Raw genomic sequence first — 18189 nt, 5'->3', positions numbered from 1 at the left:
TCTAAGGAAGCAGGTATACTCAACACTTTTCATATAGCTTTTTTCCTCCAGAATTTTTGTTCTGACCTGGAGATAACACTTAACAGTCAAATCTCACAAAACTGGACAGTTCAGGACAAATTTATTCTATGAACAGAATCCTTTAAAAAAAAAAAAGTTCTAAGAACTGTTTGTTTATAAAAGAATGCCAGCAAAAAAAATTTGGAATTTTAATTGGAATTGGAATTCCACCCAAACTATAGGTCAATGAAATTTTAAAAAAAATATGTATATATATATATATACACATATATATACACACACATATGTATATGTTCTATATATACACATAAAACTATAAATCTAGGTATCTATAATTCTCTGCATAAAACTCTATAAAACTCTCTCTCTGTAAAACTATATATATAAATATATAGAACTACACTGACTCCCTTCAAAAATATCACATATCACTCTATTTAGCTGTTTTAAAATATCTTACAATAAATTTTTTGAATTAAATATAGTGCCCAGAATCAGATATAGTAGGAGTATGGGAAGACCTAAGAGCTGGTAAACAGAAATCTCAAACAAAGCTCCCCATGGGATTTTTGTGAGGAATCTAATGCTTGTGCCTATCCATACATCTAATTGGACTGCTGTGGAAACATCACTTTGTCTGTTCCTAATGTGCTCAATGGAGCATGAGCCATAGACTCATAGTTTCAGGCTATGGTAACGGAAGACAGCCCTGAGAGATTAAGACGTTTAATTAGACTTGTAATTAGAGACAAAGTTAGAGAGCAGAACTCCTGTGATTTCAGTAAGCAACTCCAGCACCCAAGTCACTTATGCTTAATAAAATGTATATATGTATTGGTGACTGAATGGATTAGTGAATCTAAATTTGTTCCTTAACTCATTTCATTTTTAGCATGGGTTTTACAGATGTCACACCCACACTATGTTAAGATTTCTTTGTTCACGAAAAAAGTTAATCTCCAAAATGACATTGATCTAGTGGCTTAAAAATAAGTCTAGACCATACTAGGGACATGTGTAGGTAACTTTGCTTAGATGCAAGACCCTTAAACCTATCAACTATTCTGAGTTTCTTGGTCAATAAGGAAAGAAAACTTTTTATCTAATGGTTTATAGGCAAGCCCATTTTAATAACTTTATCCAAACACAGTCTATTTTATTATTCTTCTTGTCCAAGTAGAATTCTCCCAACTATTCTTTTTTTTTTTTATCCTGTTATGTTATGCAGTTTTATTTATTTATTTACTTATTTACTTATTTATGGCTGTGTTGGGTCTTCGTTGCTGCGCATGGACTTTCTCTAGTTGTGGCGAGCGGGGGCTACTCTTCATTGTGGCGCGTGGGTTTCTCACTGTGATGGCTTCTCTTGTTGCGGAGCATGGGCTCTAGGCACGTGAGCTTCAGTAGTTGTGGCATGTGGGCTCAGTAGCTGTGGCTCGCGGGCTCCAGAGCGCAGGCTCAATAGCTGTGGCGCACGGGTTTAATTGCCCCGTGGCATGTGGGATCCTCCCAGGCCAGGGCTCGAACCCGTGTCCCCTGCATTGGCAGGCAGATTCTTAACCACTGTGCCACCAGGGAAGTCCCTCCCACCTATTCTTAAAAACCCTAAGCAGGGAAATAGATTCAGGACTAGGACAGTCAGAACACATTACCATACCTTTGCAATGTACTTGTATACTTCTTTTAGGAAGTAAAGAAAATACAAAGGATAGAAACTTGATTCCCAGCTATGTCAAGAGAAGCATTGTTACATTCCTGTCCTTAATCTTTATTCACATCATTGAGAATTGCACTTTGCTACAACTCTCTGTTTGGTAGCTCTAGAGCACGTCAATGTTGATTACATGATTGTAAATAATGATATAGAGAAGTCAGCAGCTAGAAGGAGGCCAGAAAACGAGAAACTGTAGCTGTATTAAGGGTCATGAAAATAACACAGAACTTGAAGTCAGAAAAATTTTGATTCAAATCACATCTCTTTTACCTATTTGCTGAAAGATCATGGACCAGTTACTTAATCTTTTTAAGATGCAATATGTCCAATATAATGGAGACGCATTCCTGTGAGGACTAAATTAGCACTTTCTGTATATTTCAATACTCCTGGGATGTTCAATATAGTAGCCAGCAGCCACTTGCAGTTATTGAGCCCTTGAAATGTGACTAGTCTGAACTATGATATGCTGTAAATATCAAAAACACCCTGAATATTGGGAGACTTAGTGCTAAAAAAGCAAAATGTCTCACTCATAATTTTATATTGATTGCATGTTGAAATGACATTTCAATAATATTTAACCTTATGTATCTAAACTTAATTTTACTTTTACTTACTGTATTATTGTAGCTACTAGAAAATTTTAAATTACAAATATTTCTATTGTACAGCATTGTCCTGTATGAATATTTTGCCTTTTCTCTCCCCACTAGACTAAAACCACTCTGAGAGGAGGAATTCTCTCTTATTTATCTTGTCCCAATATCAAGTGAAAATTCTACAAATATATGTAAAATTTATGTTGAATAAAAATAGTAACTTTAATCAGTAGTGTTTAATACAGTTTCCTAAAAAAGCATTGTTTTCTCTATTAATAGGCAAATTCAAAACAATCTTTCTTGATTTTCATCTCATTTATTACTCAGAGTTCCAAATAACATTTGTTTTGGTTTCACTGTTTCATATAACCGATGGGTTGAAGGAGAAACTACAAGAAAAATTAGAAGGCATATTGAATTAAATGAAGGTTAAAAAAATCCACATATTCAAATTTGAAGAATGCATTTTAATTAGTGCCTATAGCATTACATGGAAAAGAAATTCTGAAATAATCTAAACCAGCACCTCAAAAATAATAAAGAAGAGCCAAGTAAAGTCAAAGTAAGCAGAAGGAAGGGGATAAAAATTTTTAAATGAACAGATATTAGTTAAGTAAAAGAAAAATAGAGGAAAATAAATGTACCTAAAATCTTATTTTTTGAAAGATAAGAAAAATTTATAAATCCCTAGACAGAGAGCTCAGAAAAAAGGTCCTATGTTAAAGGCATAATAGGAGACTATTACAAATTATTGTCGATAATTCAACATAAATGGAATGGAAAAATTCCAAACTAGCAAAACACTAAAAAAATAAATACCCTGAATCATTTGTATCTGTTATGTTAATTGAAATTGTAGCTTAACACCTTCCCCAAAGAAAAGTCCAGACCCATGCAGCTCCAATGCTTAATTCTATCAAAGAAGAAATATCAATTTTATGCATACTCATAAAAACTAGAAGAGGAAATATGTGAGGTGATGGATATGTTAACTAACTTAGTGGGGGGAATTCTTTCACAATGTATACACATATCAAATTATCATGTTGTACACTTTAAATATCTTACAACTTTATGTGTTAATTATACCTCAACAAAGCTATAAAAAATTCCAAAGTACAGATCAATATCCTTTATGAACATAGAACAGAATTCCTTAGGAAAATTTTAGCTAACTGAATCCAGTAATATGTAAAAAGAGTAACTTATGACCAAGTATACAGTTCAAAGATTTTTTGGCAAATGTACAATTCCAGGAATTCAAGGTTAGTTTAACATTATAAGTAATTATTGTAATTCGCAATATTTATAGACAAAAAAGCAAAACCATTAAATTATCACAACAGAGTCAGAAAATACTTGGTCAAAATGTAACTCCCACTGATGATAAACAACAAACACAACACAGTAACTTGTGGCAAACTAGCTAACATTGTACTTAATGTTGAAAGACTAAATATTTTCACCCAGTATACAGGAAAAGCCAAGTGTATCCACTCTCAACATTTCTATTCAAAATTGTATTGGAGGCCCTAGCCAGTGCAATAATACAAGAAAAAAATACAGTGTGTAGGTAGAAAAGAAGCAGAAAAATTATCTTTATTCATACATAACATAATTCTAAGGAATCCATAAAAAGTAACAAAGTCAAAATAAAACAGTTAAGTAAAAATTTATAAATGATTTGAACAGAAACTTCACTAAATATGACATGTTAATTGCTTTAAAAAACACATGAAAAAATGCTCAGCATTATTAGTCATCAGGAAGATGCACATAAAATCTACAATGACATACCCACTAGGCATCCATCAGAATGGTTAAAATGAGAAAGACTGACTATATCAAGTGTTGGTGAATATGTGTAGTAATTGAGAACCTTAAACATTTCTGATAGGAGTTTAAGTGATACAACCAGTCGGGAAAATATTTTTTGCAATTTCTTAAAAACTTAAATACTTATCTTGTTACTCATCAATCCTACTCCTAGGCATTTACCAAAGAGAAATAGGCATATATGCACACAGAAACTTACACATGTATATTCATAAGTTTTATTCATAATATTCAAAAACTGGACACAACCAAATGTCCAATAGTAGATGGATAAACAAAATTTGGTAATATTTATACCATAGGTTATTACCTGGCAGTAAATAAGAATGAAGCACTGATCCATGCCACCACACAGATGAATCTCAAAAAAAATTATGCTGAGCAATAGAAACCAGATATAAAAAAGTAAGTACTATATGAATGCATTTATATGGAGTTCTAGAAAGGCAAAACTAGTGCTAGAAAGCAGATCAGTCTTTGCCTTCGTTTCAGGGTGTATGTGAAGGGGTGTGGAGGTGAGAGTGAGTTTTATTGTAAGGATCATGAGTAAAGTCATGTGGACATGTTCTATATTTTGAATGTAGTGATAATTTGTCAAAACTCACTAAAACATTTAAAATGAGTTCATCTTCTGGCTTGTAAATCACACATCAATGATGTAAATTTAAATAGTGAAAATGAATTGGTTGCTAGGGAGAGGGAATAGATATGAGCAAGGTAAACTCATGAGCAGAGGCACCTAGGGAGGAAAGCATATGGCATGTATGGGGAGCAGTGATGAGTTCCATTTGACTGGAACAAAAGATAAATGAATAAGAATTGTTGCAACACAAATTGGAAAGGTAAATAGAGTTAGAACATGCAAGGTCATAAATATCAGAATAAACATTTCAGATATTATTTGTGAACCAATGAATGATGGGGCATCAATTTGTTTTGTTTGCCTTCCCCTTATCCCTTCCCTTCCCTTTCTTAACATTTGGAGTGGCATCCTCAGCCAAGTGGATAGACAAGTCTCCAGCAAACCATGGGAGAAAGCATGCCATGGTTCCTCCTTAAATGGTAGGATCTCTTTGTTGTCTGATTTGCATAAGCTCCCTGCCCATCAGTGGCAATGTTCCTTTGTTTCTATCATGTCAGCCTTTCTCACAGATACCATCAGCAGAGATCTTAAACACATATGTTCACACAACCAAAATGGAATCACAATGGTGGGCTCTAGGCATTTCTGGAAAAATTTTAAAAAGCATTGGGTAAAAATCAAATATTTTATCAAATATATATTTTAGGTACTATTATTTTAGTCTTTCTTTCCAAAATAACTGCCTTGAGATTTGGATGGAAATATGAAGGCTTTGTCAACTCTTTATTCCCAACTCTCAAGCTTAATTTCCATTTGAAGAATCATAAGGATTGGTCACATATACTGGAATATTCCAAAGGCTAAAAGATTCTTTATAAACCTATAAATCTGTTGAGCTCAGTATTAGGCAAGACAATGTTTTTCACTCCAGATGGCTAATTTGCATGGCTTCATTTAACACCTGACTTTTCTACATATGTTTGCTTATTGTAAAGACTGTTATAAGAAATACGTTACCTAAAATTTTGAGAGAAAAAATAGCCTGCAAAAACTGGCTGCCAGATTTAAGTCTTGCTATTCGTGTTTCTAAAATGAAGGAGAAAAGAGGTTTAAAGGATTTGGGGCTTTGAATAGGCAGTAGCTGTTTCTGCAGCCTCCAGTGAATTAGTCTTCTCTTGGATTAACAAGCTATTAAAGTTTCAGATAGGAACATTTTAATATAAAGTCTTACCGGAAAAGTACAGAGTCAAAATTCAAGTACTACTGTTATTTAATAGTTAAAACTGTAATACAACATTTTTCAAAGGTTTCATAATAAATCATAAAACATCTATATTAAATGAAATTTATTATGTTTATATTGATATGATATAGAATTTGACATCACTCATTTAATGTCCCATCAAGCAGAGATTCATAATCCTTGTCTTCAAGACTAAACACTACCAATGTTATTTCCTATTTGTGTGTGGCATTCCTGATAATTATTTCTTCTTAATGATTATTTTAGCACATTTTTATAATACCGCATATCCCATCCATCATTGAGAACTGGATTTTACAAAGTAGCTCAGAAGCATTGTCTGGGGTAGAGATGATGAGATATTGCGACTTGGTCATTTCCATTCCTTCTCTCTGAAATCTTCATTCTGCGTTGCAGTGAATTTGCACAATCATTTCATAGTTATCACAACTGCTTTCTCCTAGGCAGCTAAAGGGAGGGCGGGGGGAAAGCCAGGCAGGAACAGAATAAAAGACAATATCTGAAATTATAGAGATTCACAAACAAAAGGCATTTGGGAACAGGGAGATCCTAGACTTCAATTTTGTCATTATTCAGACTGAAGCCAGAGAGGTCGAGGCTGAGATTTGAATTCTACTTCTCCAACCGAGTGTTGCTTAGGAGAAGTGCAAATTCTCTTGACCTCAGTTTTGTCAACTATAAAATGATAAACGCTAACTATACATAATAGGGTCTTGTGAGGACAAAGATAATTTGTAAAATTTTAAACCAAATTAAACATCATAGATAGCTACATGGTTAACAACATCAGCATCAACAAAAAGCCCCAATATGTGGAAACTTGAATTTGAGTCTTGGCTCCAGAATTGTTAATTAGATGAGCTTGGCATGTTTTCTAAATTTCTCTGAGCCTAATCATTTTTTGATGATAATAGTTTCATAGAGTAGTTGTGAGAATTAAGTGTTAGTCTTTTTATGGCAACATACAAAATGGCTGGTTTTTGCTGTGATGGCAATTCTAACAATTCTAAGTGTTGAACACCAGCCCTATGGATGAAGTGGCTCTCTCTTCCATTGGCTCAAAATAAAGGCAAGCTCTTCAAACATAATTCAGGCGGAAAATATAGTCAAAGTTCTTTATACTTCTCTAATAATTACTACTTCCAGTTTTGGGGGGGTGGTTTGTTTTGTTTTTAGTCAGAATGAATGCTTTCTCAATAATCAGGCTGGTGTTTTTCTTTATAATATTCCATAATAAATGCTATCCAGGTATGATTAGGGACCAGTACTCAAATTTAATTGTGTATTCTGTCTTCCCCTCAACTACTTTAGAAAAAATCATTTTCATAATTCATCTATGTCCCTAAATTGATTTCTTTTTCCCATTTTCTTCTGTTTCTTATGCTCAGGAACCTGACCTGTTTTTTCAATAGGTTAAAAATTATCATTTTCTACACAAATTAAAAACCAACTAAAAGATCAGCAGAACACAGTTTTTAAAATTCTATTTCAATTAACCAATTTTTCAATAGTCAGTTACTTGTAGAAGGTATTGTGCTAAGCCCCATAGGGAATTTTTTAAAGTATAGACCTCAGTATACTTATAATTTAACTGTAGATTTGACAAAATGTACCTACCATGTTCTGGAAATTATGTTAGATACACTATATTTTAGTTATTTAGTCCTCACAATAATCCTCTAAAGGTGCATTATTACCATACAGTTGGGGAAACTAAGGCTTAGAGAGATTCCATGTCTTGCCCAAGGTCACATGACTAGGAAATTTGAATTGAGTTGAATTGAATCCAGTTTGGCTCCGTATCCTTTATTCTTTTAATTGTGCATACTAACACATGACTTGGCTATGTTTTTAAAAAACACTCTATTACTACATTTGATTTGCTAAACATTTTTCAGGGACTTTTCATAAAGGATATTGGTCTCTAGCTTTCTGAGAGTGGTTTTGTCTGGTTTTGATATCAAGGTTAATGCTGGCCTCATAAAATGAGTTGGCACATGTTTTCCCTCTTTTATCATCTTGAACATTAGTATATAATAGGTATTATTTATTTGTGTGGTAGAATTCATAAATAAAGACACCTGCACCTGGAGTTTTCTTTGTGGGAAGGTTTTTAACTGTGACTTCAACTTTTGAATAGATAAAGGGAAATTTTGGTCATGTATTTTTTTTCTTGAATGAATTTTGGTATTTTGTGTCTTTCAGGAAATTGGTCCATTATAAGTTGTCAAATTTATTGGAAAAACAGTCATTCCTGGTATTTTCTTATTTCCCTTTCTATGTCTGTAGAATCTGAAGTGATATGCCCTTCTTCCTGATACTGACAATTATTTTTTCTCCTCTCTCTCACTGTCACACGTTTATTTTGGTTACTATGGACTAATGTTTGCAATCTTCCTGATCTTTTCAAAGAACCAATTTTTAATTTCATTGACTTTTTCTGCTCCTTAGATGTTTTATAAATCACTAATTTCAGCTCTTATTATTACCATTTCCTTTATTCTGCTTATTTAGAATTTAATTTGGTTTCCTTTCTCAAGTTTCCTCACATGGGAGTTTCTTCAAATAAAAGTTCAGGTGATTTGAGCCTTTTATTTCTAATTTAAGTAGTTAGTCCTATTAATTTACTTCTAAGGACTCCTTTAGCTTAATCACAAAAATTTTGATATGTGTGTTTCACTTTCGCTTACTTCAAACTATTTTCTATTTTCTCTTGTAATTTCGTCTTTGTCCCATGGGTTATTTAAAAATGTATTGTTTAATTTGCACATATTTGGATATTTTCCAGATTCCTATCTTACTAATTTCTAGTTTAATTCTGTCATAGAGAACATATGCTGTATTATGTCTAATCACATAATTTAAATGCATTTTATGTCTCAGAATATGATCTATCATATAACTATCTCATATGCATTCGAAAAGAATTTGTCTTTGCTGATATTTGGTGTGATTTTCTATAAATATCAACTTGTTATGAGATTTTAAAAGTCGTTCGAGTCTTCAGTATCTTTAGAGATTTCTACCTACTTGTTATATCAATTATTGAGAGAGAAGTGTTAAATTCTTCAATTATAACTGTGGCTGTATCTATTTCTCCTTTTAGTTTATACTAATTTTTGCTTCGTAGGTTGAGCTCCTCTTGTTAGGTGCAGATTAATCTAGGATATTTATTTTTTCCTTCATAAATTGGTTTTTCTTTGTCATTGTGTAATGTCCCTCTCATTCTTGATTCCCATATTTCTTTTTCTGAGGCTTACATTATCTGATGTTAACATAGCCACTCCAGCTTGCTTTTGATTAGTGTTTGCATGGTGCATATTTTTCCATCAGTTTACATTTAATCTGGTTTTTTTTTTCTATTTAAAGTTAATTTCTTATAGACAGCATCTATTTAGGTATTGCATTTTACTGAGTGTAATAATTCTGCTTTGAACTAGAATGTTTAGCTGGTTTACATTTAATAAAAAATTTTTACATGGTTAAGTTAAAATTTATCTTGCTATTTGCTAGTCTAACCCTTTTCTTCTTCTTTGTCTTATTTTGATTTTTTCTACTAATCTATTTTATCTCCTCATTGGCTTTTATTTTTTTTTTGTTTGTACTAATTGCTATAGATTTTCTAAAATTCACTTTTAGTTTATCACAGTGCAACTTCAAATAATATAATTACAACTCACATACAATATAAGAACCTGACAACACCATGTTTTTATATCTTCCCACTTAATCTTGGTGTTAATTGCTGTCATGCATTTTATTTCTCTGTATGCTACAAACCCTGTAATATATTACTATCTTATTTTAAACAATTATCTTTTATACTATTTAATAACAAGAAGCATTGTATTCTAATACACCCATTTTCCATTTCTCTCACTCTTGTATTTTGTGTGGATTCAGATTTCTATCTGATATCGTCTTGCTCCTACCTGATGACCTTTCTTTAATATTTCTTTTTTTTCCTTATATTTATTTTTTATTGAAGTATAATTGATTTACAATGTTGTGTTAGTTTCAGGTGTAGAGCAAACTGATTCACATTTGTATATATATTTTTCAGACTTTTCCACTATAGGTTATTATAAGATAGTGAATATAGTTCCCTGTGCTATATAGTAGGACCTTGTTGTTTATCTATTTTATATATAATAGTATGTATCTGTTAATCCCAAGCCCCTAATTTATCCCTTTCTCTTCCTTTCCCTTTTGGTAACCATAAATTTGTTTTCTATCTATTTGTATCTTGTGAATAAGTTCATTTGTATCATTTTTTTTAGATTAAACATATAAGTGATATCATATCTTTCTGTGACTTACTTCACTTAGTATGATAATCTCTAGGTCCATCCATGTTGCTAAAAATGTCATTATTTCATTCTTTTTTATGGCTGAGTGATATTTCATTATATGTATTATATATACCACATCTTCTTTATCCATTCATCTGTCTATGGACATTTAGGTTGCTTCCATTTCTTGGCTGTTGTAAATAGTGCTGCAGTGGACACTGGGGTGCCATGTACCTTTTTGAATTATGGTTTTCTCCAGATATATGCTCAGGAGTGGGATTACTAGATCATATGGTAACTTTATTTTTAGTATTTTAAGGAACCTCTGTACTGTTATCCGTAGTGGCTGCACTGATTTGCATGCCTACCAACAGTGTAGGAGGGTTCCCTTTTCTCCACACCTTCTCCAGCATTTTTTTTTAATTAATTAATTAATTTATTTATTTTTGGCTGCATTGGTTCTTCGTTTCTGCGCAAGGGCTTACTCCAGTTGCAGCGAGCCGGGGCCCCTCTTCATCGCGGTGCGCGGGCCTCTCATCGTGGCCTCTCTTGTTGCGGAGCACAGGCTCCAGAGGCGCAGGCTCAGCAATTGTGGCTCATGGGCCCAGTCGCTCCGCGGCATGTGGGATCTTCCCAGACCAGGGCTCGAACCCATGTCCCCTGCATTAGCAGGCAGGATGTAAACCACTGTGCCACCAGGGAAGCCCTCCAGCATTTATTGTGTGTAGACTTTTTGATGGCCATTCTGACCAGTGTGAGGTGATACTTCATTGTACTTTTCATTTGCATTTCTCTAATAATTAGTGATGTTGAGCATCTTTTCATATGCCTGTTGGCTATCTGTGTGTCTTCTTTGGAGAAATGTCTGTTTAGGTGTCTGCCCATTTTGTGACTGGTTGTTTGTTTTTTTGATATTGAGCTGTATTAGCCATTTGTATATTTTGGAAATTAATCCCTTGTTGGTCGCATCATTTGCAAATATTTTCTCCCATTCCGTAGGGTGTCTTTTCATTTTGTTTATGGTTTCCTTTGCTGTTCAGAAGCTTTTAAGTTTAATTAGGTCCCATTTGTTTATTTTTGCTTTTATTTCCATTGATCTAGAAGACAGATCCAAAAAATATTGCTACAATTTATGTCAAAGAGTGTTCTGCCTACGTTTTCTTCTAGTTTTATACTATGCAGGCTTACATTTAGGTCTTTAATCCATTTTGAGTTTATTTTTCTATGTGGTGTTAGGGAATGTTCTAATTTAATTGTTTAACATGAAACTGTCCAGTTTTCCCAGTGCCACTTACTGAAGAGAATGTCTTTTCTCCATTGTATGTTCTTGTCTCCTTTGTCAAAGAATAATTGACCATAGGTGTGTGGGTTTATTTCTGGGCTCTCTGTTCTGTTCCATTGATCCATATGTCTGTTTTTGTGCCAATAGCAGGCTATTTAGATTACAGTAGCTTTGTAGTATTGTCTGAAGTCTGGGAGGATTATGCCTTCAACTTTGTTCTTTTTTCACAGGATTGCTTTGGCAATTGTGGGTCTTTTGTGGTTCCACAAAAATTTTAGGATTATTTGTTCTAGTTCTGTGAAAAATATCATGGGTAATTTGATAGGGATTGCATTAAATCTGTAGATTGCTTAGGGTAGTATGGCCATTTTAGCCATTTAATTCTTCCAATCTAAGAGCATGGGATATCTTTCCATATCTTTGAATCATCTTTAATTTCCTTTATCAATGTTCTCAGCATATAAGTTTTTCACCTCCTTGGTCAGGTTTATTTCTAGGTTTTTTTTATTTTGACATGATTTTAAAAGGGATTGAATTTTTTACTTTCTCTTTCTGATATTTTTAAGTGTAAAGAAATGCAGCCAATTTTTGTATGTTGATCTTGTATCCTGCTATCATGCTGAATTTGTTCATCAGTTCTAATATGGTTTGTGGAGTCTTTAGCATTTCTACATGGAGTATAATGTAATCTGCATAAAATAACAATTTTACCTCTTCCCTTCTAATTTGGATAAATTTATTTCTTTTTCTTATCTGATTGCTATGGGTAGGACTTCCAACACTATGTTGAATGGAAGAGGTGAAAGTGGACATCCTAGTCTTGTTCAAGATTTTAGTGGGAAGGCTTTCAGTTTTTCACCATTGAGTATTATGTTGGTTGTGGTATGATAGCTTTTATTATCTCAACATAATAAAAGCTGTCACAAATAGCTTTTATTATGTTGAGATATGTCCCCTCTATAAGCACACTGGTGAAAGTTTTTATCATGAATGGATGTTGAATTTTATCAAGTGCTTTTTCTGCATCTATAGAAATGATTTTTATAATTCAGGTCTCAGCAGTTGTTCATGTGAAAATATGTTTATTTCCCCTTCACTTTTCAAAGATATTTTAGCATGGTATATAATCCTGGATTTACAGGTGTTTCACTTCTTCTTTCCTTTTTTTTTTTTTTTGGCCACACCACGCAGCTTGTGCATCTTAGTTCCCCGACCAGGGATCGAACCCGGGCCCCGGCAGTGAAAGCACTGAGTCCTAACCGCTGCACAGCTAGGGAATTCCCCCTTTTTCCATTTTTAAAGATGCCATACCTTTGTCTTCTGGCCCTAATTGTCTCACAGGACTTTTGTTGACATTGTTATCTTTGTTTTTTATTCACAGTATACTTTCAAGATTTTCTCTCTTATATTCTGTTTTCAGTAGTTTGACTACTATATGCCTAGATAAGATTTTCTTTATATTTATATTTGGGGGGGCAGTAATTTGACTTTTAGTTTGTTGAATTTCATTAGTTTTGAAAAATCCTGGGCTCTTATCTCTTTTTTTTTTTTTTGCAACCCATCTTTTTTATTTTTAATGTCTTTATTGGAGGATAATTGTTTTACAATGTTGTGTTAGTTTCTGCTGTACAAAAAAGTGAATCAGCTATATGTATACATGTATCCCCATATCCCCTCCCTCTTAAGCATCCCTCCCACCCTCCCTATCCCACCCCTCTAGGTCTTCACAAAGCATCAAGCTGATCTCCATGTGCTATGCAGCAGCTTCCCACTAGCCATCCATCTTACATTTGGTAGTGTATATGTCAGTGCAACTCTCTCACTTCGTCCCAGCTTTCCCTTCCCCTGCAGTGTCCTCAAATCTGTTCTCTACATCTGCATCTTTATTCCTGTCCTGCCACTAGGTTCATCACTACCAATTTTTTAGATTGCATATATGTGAGTTAGCATATGATATTTGCTTTTCTCTTTCTGACTTACTTCACTCTGTATGACAGACTCTAGGTCCATCCACCTCACTACAAATAACTCAATTTCATTCCGTTTTATGGCTGAGTAATATTCCATTGTATATATGTGCCACATCTTCTTTATCCATTCATCTGTTGATGGACACTTAGGTTGGTTCCATTTCCTGGCTATTGTAAATAGTGCTGCAATGAACATTGGGGTGTGCTTCTTGGCTACCATTGCGGGTCTTGCAGACCAAGAACATTTTTGTCAGCACAGAAATTTATATTAAGCAGGCTGGTCTAGAATACATTGTGCTTGTATCATTTATTACTTTTTTTTTAATGTTTTGTGTTTTTTTAATTGAGACAAAATTGATGTATTACATCCTGTAAGTTTAAGGTGTACAGTGTGTTGATTTGATACATTTATATATTGCAAGATGATTACCACCTTAGTGCTAGCTAACACCTCTATCACATCACATAATTATCATTTCTTTGTTGTGGTGGGAGTAATGAAGATCTAGTCTCTTAGCAACTTGCAATACAATATTATTATCTATAATAACTATGTTGTGCATTAGATCTCCAGGACTTATTTATCTATTGGTTGCAAATTTGTACCTTAAACAATATCTCCTCAATTCTCCCACCCACCAGCACCTGGTAACCACATTTCTACTCTGTTTTTATGAGTTTGGCTTTTTCAGATTCCATACATAAGTGAGTTTTTGGTTTTGTGTGTCTGACTCATCTCACTTGGGATAATGTATTCAAGTTCCATTCATGGTGCAAATGGCAAGATGTTATTCTTTCTCATGGCTGAATAATATTTAATTGTGTGTGTGTGTATACCACATTTTCTTTATCCATTCATCCATTGATGGACACTCAGGTTGTTTCCATATCTTAGCTATTGTGAATAATGCTGCAATAAACATGGGAGTGCATATATCTCTTCAATATCTGTTTTCATTTCCTTTCAGTATATACCCTGAAGTACAATTGCTGGATCATATGGTAGTTCTATTTTTAATTTTTTGAGGAACCTCCATATTTTCCATAGTGCTTGAACCAAATTACATTCCTACCAAGGGTGTACAAGTCTTCCCTTTTCTCCACATCCTCACCAACATTGGTTATCTCTTGTCTTCTTTTTTTTTTTTTAAAGGAATTCCTTTATTTTTATTATTTATTTATTTATTTTTGGCCGAGTTGGGTCTTCGTTTCTGTGCAAGGGCCTTCTCTAGCTGCGGCAAGCGGGGGCCACTCCTCATCGCGGTGTGCGGGCCTCTCACTATCGCGGCCTCTCGTTGCGGAGCACAGGCTCCAGACGCGCAGGCTCAGCAGTTGTGGCCCACAGGCCCAGCTGCTCCGCGGCATGTGGGATCCTCCCAGACCAGGGCTCGAACCCGTGTCCCCTGCATTGGCAGGCAGACTCTCAACCACTGCGCCACCAGGGAAGCCCTCTCTTGTCTTCTTGATAGCCATTCTAAAAGGTGTGTGGTGATACCTCACTGTAATATCTCACTGTGGTTTTGATTTCTATTTCCCCGATTATTAGTAACATTGAGCATCTCTTCATGTAGCTGTTAACCATTTGGATGTCATCAACGGAAAAATGCCTAACTCCTCTGCCCTTTTTCAATTCAATTGTTTGGCTTTTTTAAATTCAGTTGTATAGATTCCTTGTATATTTTAGGTATTAGCCCCTTATCCAATATACAGTTTGCAAATATTTTCTCCCATTGCATAGGTTGCCTTTTTTGGTTGTTTATTTTGCTGTGCAGAAGCTTTTTAGTTTGATGTATTCCTACTTGTTGATTTTTGCTTTTGCTGCTTATACTTTTGGTGTCATATCTAAAAAATCATTGCCAAGATCAATATCAAGATTTTTCCCTATGAATTCTTCTAGTACATTTATGGTAACAGGTCTTATGTTAAAACCTTCAATATAGTTTGACTTCACTTTTGTGAGAGTGTAAGATCCAGTCCAATTTCAGTTTTCTGCATGTAGCTGCCCAGTTTTCCCAGCACCATTTGTTAAAGAGATTATTTTCCCAGTTGAGTGTTGTTGACTTTCTTGTCAAATATTAGTTGACTGTAAATGTGTGGGGGGATTATTTCTGGGCTCTCAATTCTGTTCCACTTGTTTATGTGTCTATTTTTATGTCAGTACCATACTGTTTTGATTACGATAGCTTTGTAGTATATTTTGAAATCAGGAAGTGTGATACCTCCTGCTGTGTTCTTCTTTCTAAGGATTTCTTTGGGTATTCAGTGTCTTTTGTGGTTCCTTAAATATTACAGGATTTTTTTAAAAAATTGTGATTCTTGCAATGCTGTTGGAATTTTGAGAGGGCCTGCACTGGATCCATAGATGGCTTTGGATAGTATGTACATTTTAACAATATTCTTCCAACCCATGAACAAAGGATATCTTTTCATTTGTGTCTTCTTTAATTTCTTCATCAAAGTCTTATAGTTTTCAGTGTATAGATCTTTCACTTCCTTGGTTACATTTATTCCTAGTTATTTTATTGTTTTTGATGCTATAGTGAATGGGATAGTTTTCTCTAATTCTTTTTCAGAAGTTCTCTTTTAGCATATGGAAATGCAACTGATTTCTGTATGTTGACTTTGTATCTTGCAACATTGCTAAATTCATTGATTAGTTCCAACAGTTATTTGGTGGAGTCTTTAGGGAGTTCATATCATTGCAGATCATATTATCTGCAAATAAAGAGAATTTTACTTCTTTCATTCCAATTTGAATGCCCTTTATTTTCTTTGCCTTGCTTAATTGCTATAGTTAGGACTACCAGTACTGTGATGAATATGAGTGTGAGAATGGGTACCCTGTCTTGTTCCTCATCTTAAAGAAAAAGCTTTCAGTTTTTCACCATTGAGTACTATTTTAGCTTTGGGTAGGTCATATATGGCGTTCATTACATTGAGTTATGTTCTCCTTATGCCCAGTTTGTTGAAAGTTTTTTTATTAGGAAAGGATGTTGTATTTTGTCAAATGCTTCTTCTGCATCGAGATGATCATATGATTTTTGTCTTGCATTTTATTATTGTGGTGTGTCACATTTATTGATTTGTATGTGATGAGCCATCCTTGGGATAAATCCCACTTGATCCTGGTGAATGACCCTTTGTAATGTGCTGTTGAATTTGGTTTGCAAATATTTTGCTGAGAATTTTTACATCTATGTTCATCAGGGATATTGGTCTATAGTTTTTTTTGTAGTGTCCTTATCTGGCTTCAGTAAAAGAGTAATCCTGGCCTTGTAAAATAAGTTTGGAAGTGTAGAGGAGTTTGAGAAGGATTGGCTATAATTATTCTTTAAAAGTTTGACAGAATTCACCAGTGAAACCATCTGGTCTGGGGCTCTTCTGTGTTGGGAGGTTTTTGATTACTGATTCAATCCCCTTACTCATTATTGGTCTACTCACATTTTCTGTTTCTTCCCAATTTTGGTAGGTTGTGTGTTTCTAGGAATCTATTTCTTTTTAAGTTATTCAATTTGTTGACATAATATTGTTTATAGTAGTCTCTCATGATCGTTTGTAATTCTGTAGTATCAGTTGTAATGTCTCCTCTTTCATTTGTAACATTATTTGAGTCTTCTTTTTTCTTAGTTTATCTGAGTATATTCTGTCTACTGGAGCTTGATCTCATTACTGCACTCAGGAGCTGGCTGCAGAGTGGGAGGTGTGGATAGGGTATTGGGGGTGATTGCTGACTCCCGTAGGGAGTGCTCCTGCTGTGTGTACATGTGTGGTACTCCCCAGTGCTCATGGGGGGACTTCCTGCTGAGCACATGCATCAGGGTCTGTTTTCCTTTAATGTCCTTCGTTGTTCTTATTTCCCTCTTTCCTGATTTCCTCCCTCTTCTCAGTCATGAAGGTCTTGTCCTCAGGACTCTGATTGCTGCTGGAGAGAAAGTTTTCTCCAGCTGGGTTCTGTATCACTGGGGTAGTTGGACACTCACTCACTGCTCTCCTTTTCCCCTGAGGGAGAGGTCACCACCACCTGACAGTTCAGCATTGTGCAGGCTTGCCTTGGGTGGGGGCAGCACTGTTGAAGTTGTTCTTACCAACTTCACTGCACCAATGGCATGCTAGAATATCCCTTCAGGAAGTTCACGAAGGCTGGACTTCTGAAATGTCTCTCGTGTCTGTGGATATCTGCTCAGGTCAGCACTCTTCAGGTTTTTTCCCAACTGTGGCAAAAGGTGCTGGGGCAAGTTTGCTTCTCTTCTGGTTCCACAGTCCATACTAAAGTCTGTCTACCTCTTGCTAGATACACAGATGGGTGAGACTCCTCTTACGTCCCTTGGCATATGGTGCTGGATCCCACAGCTTCCACAAAGGCACTTTGGTTCATGAATAAATGTCTAAATTTTTCTTGAAAAGGGGGAACTAAAAAGAGGAACCATGATGTTGACATCACTTCTGTAATTATTACCTTTGATTTACCAACTAGACTATATCTCACACTACTGAAACTTTCTCCTATACATTTTTGTTTTAGTTACGTTTCTAATGTCTTGCTAACAGAAACAAATAAATAAAAAAATGTTTTCCTGATAACTTTTCTTCCCCCTTCAAGTATGTGCACAAGTGGTCTTACTCTT

At 34.7% G+C, this 18189-nt stretch overlaps 1 protein-coding gene across 4 annotated transcripts in view; it reads right to left on the bottom strand.

Moving 5' to 3' along the window:
- Positions 1–3907: 3907 nt before the first annotated feature.
- Positions 3908–18189, bottom strand: part of LOC309631749 (uncharacterized protein) — a 673620-nt gene continuing 659338 nt past the window's right edge. For all 4 annotated transcript variants that reach the window (XR_014246462.1, XR_014246467.1, XR_014246468.1 and 1 more), the window contains one exon: positions 3908–6467. Coding sequence is in view for 1 of the 4 variants with exons in the window: in XM_082398658.1 (XP_082254784.1) it covers positions 6401–6467 (67 nt within the window). In the remaining 3 variants the exon portion in view is untranslated. The remainder of the gene's footprint in view (positions 6468–18189) is intronic.

Source organism: Balaenoptera borealis (assembly GCF_965194805.1).
Source record: "Balaenoptera borealis genome assembly, chromosome: 7".
Taxonomy (NCBI): Eukaryota; Metazoa; Chordata; class Mammalia; order Artiodactyla; family Balaenopteridae; genus Balaenoptera; species Balaenoptera borealis.
Note: the sequence above shows the minus strand (reverse complement) of the source record. Positions and strands in the feature narration are given on the sequence as shown.